Below are 12,717 nucleotides of genomic sequence, written 5' to 3'. Positions count from 1 at the left end.
CCTGCCATGGGCAGGGACACCCTCCACTGTTTTTCTTTCTGTGGTCTGCTTTTTACAAATACTGACCTGGAAAGTAAGAGCACACAGATGCTCTTGGGTTATAAAACAGCCCCCCAAAATCTGAAGAGAAGCTGTGGCTCAGTGTGACCTTGGTGGACGTTTTATCTTTTCCTCTCTCTGTATATGGTGTTGATCAAGTTTTAGTTCTATGAAGCTGGCAGCCGCCCAGTTTCTGAAAAGTCTCTTGTTCTTCCCTTTTGCAAGCTGCGATGAGTAACTTTGTTTGACTTGAGTGTCAAGCTTTGCATAAAAATCCAAGAGTAATGGAGTTAGCAAGCTGTTGCTTTTGGAAACGTGGCTTTTTTTTCAGGCCACCAGTTGTGGTGGATAGAGAACGCAGATGATACGGCAAGTTTTTGCTGGGTAGGTGCCAATTCTGGCATTTAAACCGATACTTGTGTGTCTGTTCTTTGCAGTCGATACTGAAGAAGACTGTGACAGTGACAGAAACTCCTTCAGCAGTTTTCCATTATAGTGCTGCACAAGATTCGTGTAATAGCAAACATATTGATGCCATCGTCGAAGCAGCAAAGAAAGACCTTTCAACCTTGATGAAACTTGATGTAAGTTACTGCAGGAAAAAAATGGCTTTGTTTTTGCTTTTCATCTCATTCTGCCAGGCACTAAAGCGTAAATTGTCTCCCTAGTGCACCGCAGACTAGCTCAATGTTTTATTTCAATCCTTCAGACTAGAGAATAAATCTGAATTATTCTGCCGTTTGAAAAGACCATACTGAAAGGCACTGCGCGGATCTGTTCTCACTGTGTACGGATTTATCCCTTTGAGAAGGAAACGGGCAGTTTCTGCTGCCTTCTAAGTTTGTGCTCTCACAGACTGTGAAGGAGTTCTCTAAAGACGTTCAGGTGACGGCTGAATCTCCCAATCCTGTTGGCGTAGCATCCGAGTGCCTTGTTGGATTTTTGGAGTTGAATCTCCGGGTTTGGCCATCGGCTGTGAGCGCGTTCCACAGCTGACTGTGCCGTGCCCAATCCAAGTTAAATGCCTGGTGCCCTCGCAGTGAGAGCTCTCCCCAGGCGACACTTGCTAGAGCTTAAAAGATTTTCCTTTTGGATTTGAACATTCTCTGCTCATTTCCAAATAATTCCCCTTGCCACTTCAACATCTTGGTCGTGATCCTCTGGCTGTCAGTAGTGCGGCTGGAGATACACGTTCCACCAAGGGGTGCGGTACTGTCTGTTAGCCTGCAGGAGACTTGACTTTCTTGTTAATTTTCCCTTTTTCAGGCGTTTGTCCTCATGAAAGGCTACAGACAATTTTAGAAGAAATTCTTGTTACAGGTGGAGTAAAGCGGGACTAGGTGCTTTCACCTGTTCTGCTCAGCCTTCTGTTCTCATAGGACTGGCCTCAGACTCCGCTTGTGGCAAAGTTTGGCCCCCATATCCAACTGGTGTCTTCCTTTCCAGTCCTACTAGATCACGAGTGAAAATGTCAAGATGACTGAAGCTACTGATTACAGCACTTGTTCTTTTTTTTTTTTTTTTTTTTCCCTTTGGAATCCCATTTCTCAGTTATTAACAAGCAAACAGATTAGGTTTGAAGTTAAATTGGAACAGCATTCTTAAAATGTAGCATCTGATAGTGTTTTTAATAGGAAGATCTAAATAATAATGAAATAAGGGAGGCTTTTCCAGTTTTGATATTATTGCAACTCGCATTTTCCCAAGCGAATAAGAGGTGATGGAATGTAGCCAAATGCTAGAAATCTCATTTAAAGGTCAGTGTTAACTTTTGCTGTCCTGCATGGAAAAAAATGGATTCTCCTAAAGGCAATGAAAGGAGAATCTTATTGTGTTTAAAATATGTGTTCAATACCACTTATATCAAGGGAGAAAATTAATTCTGTAAGCTCTTCTCTTAAAATATTAGCTTGGATCTTTTATTTCTTAACTGGCTGGAGGCATTTTAAAATGTCATTTTTCAGAGCAGCCAATCAATGTGAACCAAATCAAGATGTTTTCATGACAGATGGTGGTGTGTTGGGTTTTTTTGTTGTTTGGTTGGGTTTTTTTTTTTCATGACAGTGTAAGAGAGAGGAGAGGATCATTTACTCTAGGAGAGAGGCAGTATTTTTTCAAATGACCCTTAAGTATCTGGCTTCAGAATTAAGATTTCTTTTTTTTTCTTTTGTTTTAAATAGCTTGAATTCCTTGGGTCTCTCTCATACATGGTTTTCAATCTCATACAACTTTTACATGTTTTAAGCTTTGTCTGCGGTCACAGTATGAGAGTTAAAGGATGCTGCGGGGCATGTCTTCTGCGTGAGTTATAAGGGAACTGAGTCGCCTCCCTCAACAGAAAAATTATTTGTCTGTACCAGTCAATTACAGCTTTTGTTTATTGTTTATAAGTGGTTTGTGCTTTCATTTCTGCATCATAAACTTCTGCTAATTTATTATCTATTATCATAACAGAAAGAAACCTGCTGTGAAATGGATTTTGTTGTGCTAGCAGCTTCTGTTCCTAAAAGCTCGTGGCTGGAGGAGGCTGGAGGGGTCAGAGCAGTTACCTAGCTCCAACCCTGTGACTGCAGTGCTGAATTTGGGTTTGCTGGGCTTGCCCGTTCAAGAGAGAAGATACTGGACAGGATGGATTTGGCTGTGATCTTGTTTCTCAACTCCTTCGTTGCTTGATCAGGGTAGTAAGAGCAGGGAAAGGTGGGATTTCAAGGACTGCTTCGGGGTCATTCGGTCTCTTCGCGTGCCCAAGGCAGAATCAAATGTTGCTAAGTCATTTCTGGCAGGTTTTTGTGTAAGCTGTTGTTACAGATCTCCAATGATGGGGACTTCACAGCTTTGTGTGCAGTCTGTTCCAACACTTAAGCAGTCTTAAGCATGAAGAAAATCTTGGCAATAATTTTTGTTAGAGCTAACGCAGCCATAAAAAGCCGTTGATAAGTAGAGCTCGTTAGGGAGATTGTATTCCCTTACTATGGATGCTTTCATAGTTAGAACTTTATAGGTAATACTGTATTGCCATAAATGTATAAGTATAGAAAAAACCATCACAGAAATTAGTGAAGTTGATATTACTGAACTGAAATATTTTGACAGGTGCTCATCAGGTCCTTTGCATTGGATAACTTCCCTTGAAACAGACTGGTTTCAATTAAACTATTTTTGATGAAAATCTGTTCTTTTTATCAGCTGTAGGTGTAAAGAATAATTCTGATTATTTCACTTGCTCTATTTTTTCATCTGAAAATGAAAAGATAAAATCTGGGCATAATGATTACAATGGTAAAATGTTTACATCTCTGCTATGTTGTTTTTCTGCTGCAATAAGGTTAATGACTGTGGGCAGATTCTGCTGCGCTGCTGGTGCTGAATTGTATCTCACTGTGCAGGCAGCTCTGCTGCTCTTAGTGATTCTTCCTCTGCGGCGAAGTGCTGGACGCAGCAGGGTCTGGCTTTGCCTTGCACAGGTTCAGCTGCAGGATGCCAGGACTGTCACTCTTTAGCATAAAGCAAGAATCACGGAATTGAACCTATGCTTTTGCCCCTGCCCATTTGGATGATGATGATGATAAAATGTTGAGCTTTTGAAGATTTGCTGGTTCGGGTGAAAGTTTTTTGCTGAAGCAAAGGTGACCTGAAACAAGAGGGTGTGATACTGACTGTGGGACACCAAACTGCGTGGGCAGTTCTTTGAGAGGAAAGAAAATTCTCTCCATGGCTGTTAACTGTGGTCTGGGCTCAGGATTATGGTGGTGACCAGCTCTGGAACTGGGAAGGAATCTTCTGATGAGCTGGTGCACTTAACCACATCGTCTCCTTGCCAGTGCCAGGGTTTGGGGCTGACTCCAAACCCCGGCTTCTGGAGAGACCCTCCCTCCTGTCTGCTCTGCAGGCGGGAGGGAAATTTCCCCCTCTCCCGTGCAATCCATGTGTGCATGCAGACGAGCATTCATGGCTTTGGGGAAGCTTTCGGTGTCCAGCGTGTATGAAAATCTGCTGTATGCACAGCGGGGCTGAACTGCGTGCCCAGGGAAGGGCTGAGATAAAGCAAGTGTTAGATCACGTCCAGTTCCTCCCTGATGTAGATAGTCTCCTCCAGTTTTTCTTTCCTTTGAAAATAACTTCATTTTTCATGATTTTCATGCCAGCTGATATAGGTCTCTTTTTGTTATAGACCCTTAAAAGAGTCTGGGGGCAAAACTGACAAAAATAAAATCCTTAAGAATCTAAGTCTGATCAATTGAAACAAATTAAACTCTTCTTCTGGAAGAAATGTTTGTTGGGTAGAGAAATACAAAAATCATGCACCATTTTTTAAGGAGATTCAAGTACTTACCATCTCTAGTAATTATTATTCTTATTTGCTTTGTTTCGAATGCTTCCTCACATTCTTGGGTCTCTACTTGTGCACAGACGAGTAAATTGTACCCTCCATCCCTTGTTTCTCCAGGATCCTTCGTTGTTGAACGGCAAAGTGACGCTGCATCAGGTTACTGCTGGGACTGTGCTGTCGAGACAAGGAGATCAGGTGGGTGAGCATCATCCGAGAGCAGAGAGAGCTTAAGTCTGGCTCCCTCTTTGCCCCCCGCCATAGCTGTTTATACACACTGATGATAAATAAAAAATCCTCCCCTGACCCCTTCCAAACCCTTTCCTCTGGAGGTGGAACAGTCCCAGCTCCCAGCCTCGCCCTGCACACGGAGCAGCAGAGTGGGAGTCTGGCACCTGCCTGTTTTCAGCTCTTATGTACCTTCACGAGAAGGTCTGGAGTGTACACCTCCGTCCTTCCTGAGGCGGTCTGGAGGCCGGGCAGCCCTTTTTCATGCCGCGCTGGCTGCGGCTTTCAGTGATGGCACTCAGCTGCAGGAAAGCGTTCTCTCCACCCCCTCCCCTCCCCAGCAATAGAAACCCAGTGTTGTTTGTTTATAGCACAGTGTATTTAGGATATAATGAGATTAATTTATAATAATGTTGTATAAACAGACGAGCTAATGCAAAGCAGCTGAGGGGCAGCTCCGGTGACGGCGCTGCTGCATTCTGCTCTGCTGAACGGCCGCGTCCTCGTCGTGCTGCTGTGATTACCCCATTAGCTCCCTTTGCAATTCTGTTGTTATTGCTTCGGATCTTACAGATGCCGCCTTCATTTTTCATAACCGTTCAAAGAGAAACACATTTTTCAATATTGTGGCCGCTTAGTTTTAAATATTCATAACCTGCTTTTAATAATTCACTATTGTGTCTTATTTTATCACCTAATTGTTCCGAAACTATAGGGAGCTTTCTGGAAAACAGATCGGTCATGATAGTACTGTCACTGTGATAATTGCTTTTAAAACCTTTGGGGATTTTATTGAGCTCTTTTTCCATTTTCTCCAGGATGTTAATGTTTGCTTTGTGGTTTCGGGGATGCTTCATGTGTACCAACGGAAGATCGACTCGGAGGAGGACACCTGTCTGTTCATCACCCATCCCGGGGAGCTCGTGGGCCAGCTCGCTGTCCTGACGGGGGAACCCCTGATTTTCACCATCAAGGCCAATCGAGACTGCAGCTTCCTGTCCATTTCCAAGTCTCATTTCTATGAGTGAGTTCTGCCATGAAAATGTGTATATTGATTTTTTAAATTTTTTTTTTATGGCCCGTTTGAACAAATGGGAGTGGTGGATATCTGTGTGGCGTAGTACTGCTACAGTACATCCCATAGCAAACCAGAGAGCTTACGTGGGAGTTTTAAGCACCTAGATGAGTTCTTTCCCATCTATCAGCTGGCTTTATCTCCAGCAAGAGATAATGCAGGGATCATGCTAATACTGAACGGTGATATCTCCTTTGTTCCAGGTTTATAGAGCGCTAAGCCCAGTGGGGTGTGATTTGTGACCCAAGACTCATATACTACATAATCCAAATACGAAAGTCTGGCCAGAGCCTGTGCTTTGCTGGGTGAAGTGCTTGCCAGGCCCTTTCTCTTAGATTCGTTATCCCTTTGGCTGCAGAACCACCCCAGTTCTGTTTCCAAACACAGCCCAGGCTGTTGGGTGTGCTGCGGATGGTTGGTGTTGGTGTAACTGTCGGTTTTCAGTGCTCACTAATAGAGTAGGTCAGAGAAGAGTGTGATGGCTGTGCTTGGCCTTGTTGTCCAATATTCCCACAGCCCAGGCTGTTGGGTGTGCTGCGGATGGTTGGTGTTGGTGTAACTGTCGGTTTTCAGTGCTCACTAATAGAGTAGGTCAGAGAAGAGTGCCCCCGTGCAAGGCAGGTTCCCTTCTGGAGCTTGGAACGAGGACGTGACTTGTGACTTAATGCTTAAAGGGGGATGTAGGTATTTCTCAATTAAAAAACACACAGCCAAACCCGGTGTGATGGCTGTGCTTGGCCTTGTTGTTCAATATTCCTGATTAGTGCCCTTGATTCATTCCATGATCCTATTGTTAAGACTTACTATTAGTTCACAGACACAATCTGTGTCAAATACCTCTATTTCCTTTCCTAACCTCCTTTTTCAGCTTCTGTTTGAATCAATCCTGTGCTACGTGTGTGTGTTCTTGGGGCACTGTTGTGTGTTTCTGTGTACTTCTTACTTTCTAAATATTTCTAATTATTTGTATTCCTAATAGTCTACCACCAAATTTTTTTCTGTGGTGTTTGTTTTTTCACCTCAGCAAAAGGCTGTACCACTATAAAGCGAACACGCTGTTCTCAGCAGCGTGCTTGCCTCATTAGCTGTGTTTTTCCAAGTCTGTGCGGTGGATGTCAACTCTTTGACCTAATTTCAGAGAGATGCTCCCCACTTGTGCTGTTCCATGCAGTATCTTTCCTCTAAGCTCCTGCTTTTTCCTTCTTTCTTCTTCTGCTGTTTTTCTACTTCTAGAATTTCAGAGAGATGCTCCCCACTTGTGCCGTTCCATGCGGTATCTTTCTTTCTAAGCTCCTCTTTTTCCTTCTTTCTTCTTCTGCTGTTTTTCTACTTCTAGTTGTTTTTCTACTTGTTTCTTTCATTATGTTGTCTCGGCCAACCACTCAGGTTGACCTTTTCCTCTTTTTTTTTTAATTTTATTTTTCTTTTTATTCAGTCCTGGATTAACTCGCTCGTTTTCCTGAGTTTTCTCTTCTCTCTCAAGGGTCAGGTTCTCTCTTGTTTATTCCAACTTACCTTTTTGCTTCCATTAACCCCTTCCCAGTGAGTGACCTGACCTTTCTTGAAATCTTTCTTTTTCTCCTTTAACTATTCCATTGCCAGTTCTCTGTATTTTATGTTCTGTGATCTTTCAGCGTTCCATTTGCACAATTTCTCCTGAGACCCAAGCTTTATGTCACTTCTAACTCTTGTTCCTGTAATTTAAAGTGTCATTGTAGAAAGTTTTTGAAAAGCGTGAGGTTTCTTCAAGTTTGGTCATTTTTGCTTTTAACTCTATGAAAAAGAAAAACCTGTTGATAAAATCAGAAGTTTTGTTTTCCACTTTTTTTGCCAGATTCTGTACTCACAGTCCTACAATGTTAGGCATTCTCCTTCACTCAGAATCTCATGGGGAATTTTTTTTTTTTTTTGGCTCTTGTCACGTTTCTTCTGGTCAGTAAGATAAGAACTTCCATTATTCTCCAAAATTCCTTTCTTTCTTTCTCGTCAAATATCTTATTTTTTTTTTCTTTGAGCTGCCCTGGAACATTGTTTGTGTTTTTCTCAATAACAAGCGGGTGAAGCAGAAGGAATGTGGTCAATAGTTGCTGTTAGGCAAAGAGCACAGTAATGGAAGTGCCTGGGGTTCGGAATTGCACGTTGGATGTTGGACAAGAGATTAAATCCTTTTTGCTGAAACTTTGGAGCAAGAGCCTGTTACATGGTACTGCCATGACTAAATAACTATCTGCAAATGTGCAGGGGTGACACAAGCTGATTGCATCCTGTGCTGTTCTGCTGAGCTGATGGACTGAGTGTGCAGTGCCTACGCTGCAGCTGTTGGTGTCTCCTGGCGAACGGGGTAATCGAGTTGTCACCAGCCTCTCTTGAGGGAATATGTTCAGGTTCTGCAGTACCGGGGACTCACATTTTCTACTGCAGGAAATTTCACAGTTTGGAGTCTTAATCATGGGTGCTTGCCAGATTAAACAGCAATGCTTTGATTTTTGTTTTGCATTGCCAGCCAAGCTGAGTGTCACCGTGCATCCACATCCACAAGAATATCTGCACGAGTCCCAGGCTCCCACAGACACGAGTTCAGCCTTCTCATCGCTCTATTTCATGAGCTTTCTAATAAAGAAACCTGAGGATCCCTTCAGGAACAGGTTTCTGTAGTACAGAGCTTTGGATTTTAATTTTCCCTGTGTCAGGGATGTGCAGAGCAGAAGAGCAAAGATGAAAATTCCCAAGTGAGAGGAAGCAAACCTGGCTGATAATGTAGAAAAAAATCTGCTTTTCTCTTTTTGTGCATAAGGGCGGGCTTTTGTCTTCTATGTTAATGCTCTTGTAGAAGCTGTACAGCACCGAGTGAAGTAAGAGAGAGCTCCAGATGGAAATACAAGCAGCCTGTTAGTGGTTCACATCTGGAATGCACTGAGATACACGTCTTAAGGGAGGAAGAGCAGTAAATGGCTTTTATTGATCGCAGCAGACAGCCTGTGTGGGAGGAGACTTTGAGGGCTAAATAAGCAAGTGGAGTAAAACCCATGAGCTAAACCATTCAGGAGTCTTCAGGGGAGTTATTTAACTTTCACATCAGCCGAGAAGGGGGATAGGGCTGCGTGCTTTGCACGTGTTGAGGGATTTGGGTTGTCTGCTTGTTAGTGCTTGTCCTGGGGTGCCTCTTCCAGCTCCTCTGGGCTTTGTTACAGGTTCGTTAGGGTGGTGAGTTGGGATGATTTCACATGCAGCAACAGCTTATCGGGACCAGGGTGGTCTGTAGGCATCTTGGGTCAGAGATGGGGAGATGGAAACCTCAGGGCAAGGGAAGAGGGGCAGGAGAGAGAAGCTGTCCTGCTCTTTTGTAATCCTGTGTTGGGGGCTGGGTTTGAAACAGTGCTGAATGCAAGGGTCGGTGTCCGGGTTAATCTCCCGCATAGCACGTACGAGTGCAGGGGTACGAGTGTGGTGAACAGGGATAAAGGGGTACATGCCTACGTATCTCCTCTGTTTCAAATTCAGGGATCTTAGCTGAAGAAATTATAAACTTCTCTATTGTGAACAGTAGTAGTTTGAGGCACTGGGTGCAGAGAGCAGAGAAACATGAAAGCTCCCACGGGGCGCCGTGTGCTGCGCTTGGCCCACCATCACTGTTAGCTCCGCGTCTCTTGCTGCATCTGTAGGACTAATGAATGAGAGCTGATGTTTTAGAAACTTTAGGGCAGTTTCTGTGCTTCATCCAGGCTCCTGTTCCGCTTGCTTTTGTTACCACGTTCTGGGATTATGGATCTCTGCTGGGGCTTCCTCTCATTTCTGCGAGGTTACAGGTCTGCAAGGAGCTGTATTTCTGTTGGGGAACAAAGACTGACACTGATCTTCCCACGCCTTTCTCTCCTCCTCCCTGTTTTTAGGGTGCAGGGTTAGATACGAAGCTCACATGATTTGTGTTTAGTGAGAGTTCCCACGTACACAGGGTCTCCTGAGTAGACTGTCTTATGGCACTCTGGGATCTTCATTGTAAAGGGAACATTGATGCAGGAAACATACAAAGTATTTCTCGTTTTCTTTTCTCTGTTTCTGCCCACATGTGACTTTAACACACCTCCCTCATCTCATTCTGCCTGCGCTTCACGTACGGGCTCTGTGTACACTTACCCACTTCCTTCTGAATTGTGCTGCCTCTTGTGAAATAACTATTGTTTAGTCGTCAGCCATCAATTGCTCTTGGCACTGCGCAGGAACAGAGAAGATGTCCTGGCAGGTACGCGTCCCGAGATGGGTCACTCCTGTGGAGTGGTGCTTCAGGGAGAGCTTGAGTGCTTACTCACAAGATAATAGGATGCAGTGATCTTTAGGGTAAAAAGAATGAGAAACAAGACATTCATGAGCAGTTCTCAGGTGCCTGTGAGAGTGATTTCCCTCGGGTCTCGCAGTCAGCGTCGAGTTTGCGGTTGTCACTGGCAGAACATTCTCTAAGTTTTTCCATTTGGGAAAAGTATTGAATTACATGGTATCCTTACTAGCCAAGACTTCAGAATCACTCAAAACGTTCACTGTCAAGATCAGAAACTTTATTTGGAGATGTTTCAGTTCTTTGTGGTCTTTGCAACAGGGAAAAGGGAACATTTGAAACGGAGAGCAGCTCATTTCGGAGAGCATCAGGCTTCATGTATAATAAGGTTCTGACCTGAAATTAAATCTAGGGGAAACTGTGGACACATGTGCACGTGTGAGAGACTGAGAGGTGCAGAACAGCAGGAAGGACAGTAGGAACTTCTGGACAGTAGGAACATTTTTCTGAGTCCTAGGAGACCTGGGTGGAGGGGAGGTTGGGAGCTAGCGTGGTTCCCAGCCATCCCGCTGCTCACTTAGAGAAGGGAACTGGGCCAGGCAGCTGGACCAGCCATAGCGTTCTACTAGCATCGTCCTAGGATAATGTCAGCTTTGAGTGAGCTTTAATTTGGGCTAGGTTGGCAGGCTGGCCAGCCCCGTACTTTGTCAAGTGATCACCGGTGTAGTGTGGTTGTGGCGACAGTGGAGTGCGTAGGTGGGGACACACAGACTTCTGCCTTAGTGCCCAAATAACTGCCCAGTTACATTGGGGATGTTGTGCCTGTGCGTACCTATTCCGACCTCACGGAGGTAGTTGTGCCTGTGCGTACCTATTCCGACCTCGCGGAGGTACTTCAATAACACTCTTCTTTTTTTTTTCCCCACCTTCAATAACACTTTTTTTTTTTTTTTTTCTTTTCCCCGCCCCTGCCTTCTAGGATAATGCGGGAGCAGCCGAGCGTGGTTCTCGGTGTGGCCCACACGGTTGTGAAGAGGATGTCCCCGTTTGTCAGGCAGATTGACTTTGCCCTGGACTGGATGGAGGTTGAGGCTGGACGAGCTGTTTACAGGTGAGATATGGACAAAATTATATGTTGTCTGTTGAATATTTACATTTTCATAGTTAAGAACCTATGTTCCCTTGGTGACACGTAGAATAAGAAACTCATTGGATTAAATCTCAACCATTTCGTCAGCTGTATCTGTTTGCCTATATTGAGATTATTTTCTTTGTGCAATATCCTTCAACATTGCTGCAGTCTCTTGTGTCCAGGTGTTATTAAAATTCTGTCATACTGTTCCTCAACCTTCATGTTGTCTCAGCAAGGTTTTAAAGTGACATAATCGATTAAGTCATAGACAGTTGTATGTTCTGGTGGTAGTTTCTGCATTGTTAAGGGCATGAGCGTCTGTTGCTCAGAGTTTTTCAGCCTTTGTAAAACAAACAACAAAACTCAAAGGTAATTCAGTTAGGCTTGTTCTACAGTAAATTGAAAATAGGCACTGCACTTTATGTTCAAGGGGCAAGTTATCCTTGGGAAAACTTAATTTTATGGATTTTGTACTAGGATGCGTTTGAGTTATTACATGGTTGCTGCAGTGGTGGCGGAATAAAGGTCTGATTTGGTATATGCACTATATAATTGTAATTTTATTGTTTTTAACTATACCAGCAGCACTAACGCTAATGGAAGTTTTGGATTACTTTGTGTATCAAAGCAGTCCTAGCTGTCAGTATCATTAAAATCTTTCAGAATTCCTTCTGTTAGTTTTAACTGCACTGCCAGAAGTATTGCACTTTGTGTGCTGTGTTACGCTGGAACCTGCACAGCAAATGGCACTCGTCATCATGCAGACTGAATATGGCAAAAGCTTCCTGATAGGCTACGATGGGTACACCGAAAGAGATCCAAATCCTGAGCCTCTCCGGGGTTTCCTTCTTTGACCCGCAGAATTTCTCTGCGCATCTGTCTTGACCTTGCTGCGACAAGCTTCTGCTGTGACCAGCAATGAGCCCGCAGGGGCCACTCATACCCTGGGCATCTGCTTCCAGACCTACCACTAACCACTTGTTCAAAGCAGGCGCATTTAAACATTAAATGTATTTCCAAGTCACCTTTTAGCAGATGTTTGATTTTTTCTTGTTTGCTTGTTATGTTTAACTGTTGAGTAAACATTTTCCTATGTCCTCTAAACCAGGCGGGGAAAGGTGATCGGCTTGTGGAAGGACTCCAGATGTGTTTGCTGAGCAGAGGTGCTTCACTCATCCTCGCTATCGATTATTCTTTCTGCAGGCAGGGGGACAAGTCAGACTGCACGTACATTGTGTTGAATGGTCGCCTTCGCTCTGTCATACAGATGGATGATGGAAAAAAGCACTTGACGGCTGAATATGGACGAGGAGACTTAATTGGAGTGGTAAGAACCAGTTTCAAAAATGAATTGTTCAGCTGAGAGATTGGTATTGACTCCACACTAAACCAACAAAATCTTGCTCTGATCAACCGTTAATCTTATAGAATCATAGAATCGTTAAGGTTGGAAAAGACCTCAAAGATCATCAAGTCCAACCGTCAACCCAGCACCACCCAACCCACTAACCCACGTCCCAAGGGCTTTCATCAGTTGAAAAGATGGAAAATCCCTTCTACCTGGAGACTTTATATAATAATACATGAATGAGATTGTTAGACTTGGTTTAAAAAGAAAGATAAAAATTCACAACCAAACCAAAAAG

At 43.8% G+C, this 12,717-nt stretch overlaps 1 protein-coding gene across 1 annotated transcript; it reads left to right on the top strand.

Annotated features, from left to right (window-relative positions):
• Positions 1-427: 427 nt before the first annotated feature.
• On the top strand, positions 428-12,398 carry LOC104467878 (patatin-like phospholipase domain-containing protein 7; the record flags this gene model as incomplete). Its single annotated transcript, XM_010081846.1, has 5 exons — positions 428-623; positions 4,487-4,564; positions 5,413-5,618; positions 10,919-11,050; positions 12,275-12,398. Coding segments are annotated over 5 exons (736 nt in total), but the record flags the coding sequence as incomplete, so codon positions are not given.
• Positions 12,399-12,717: the final 319 nt, after the last annotated feature.

The sequence above is a fragment of the Pterocles gutturalis genome, unplaced genomic scaffold, assembly GCF_000699245.1.
Source record: "Pterocles gutturalis isolate BGI_N339 unplaced genomic scaffold, ASM69924v1 scaffold21176, whole genome shotgun sequence".
Lineage (NCBI taxonomy): Eukaryota > Metazoa > Chordata > Aves > Pterocliformes > Pteroclidae > Pterocles > Pterocles gutturalis.
The sequence above is the reverse complement of the archived record's forward strand: the minus strand, read 5'-3'. Positions and strand labels throughout refer to the sequence as shown.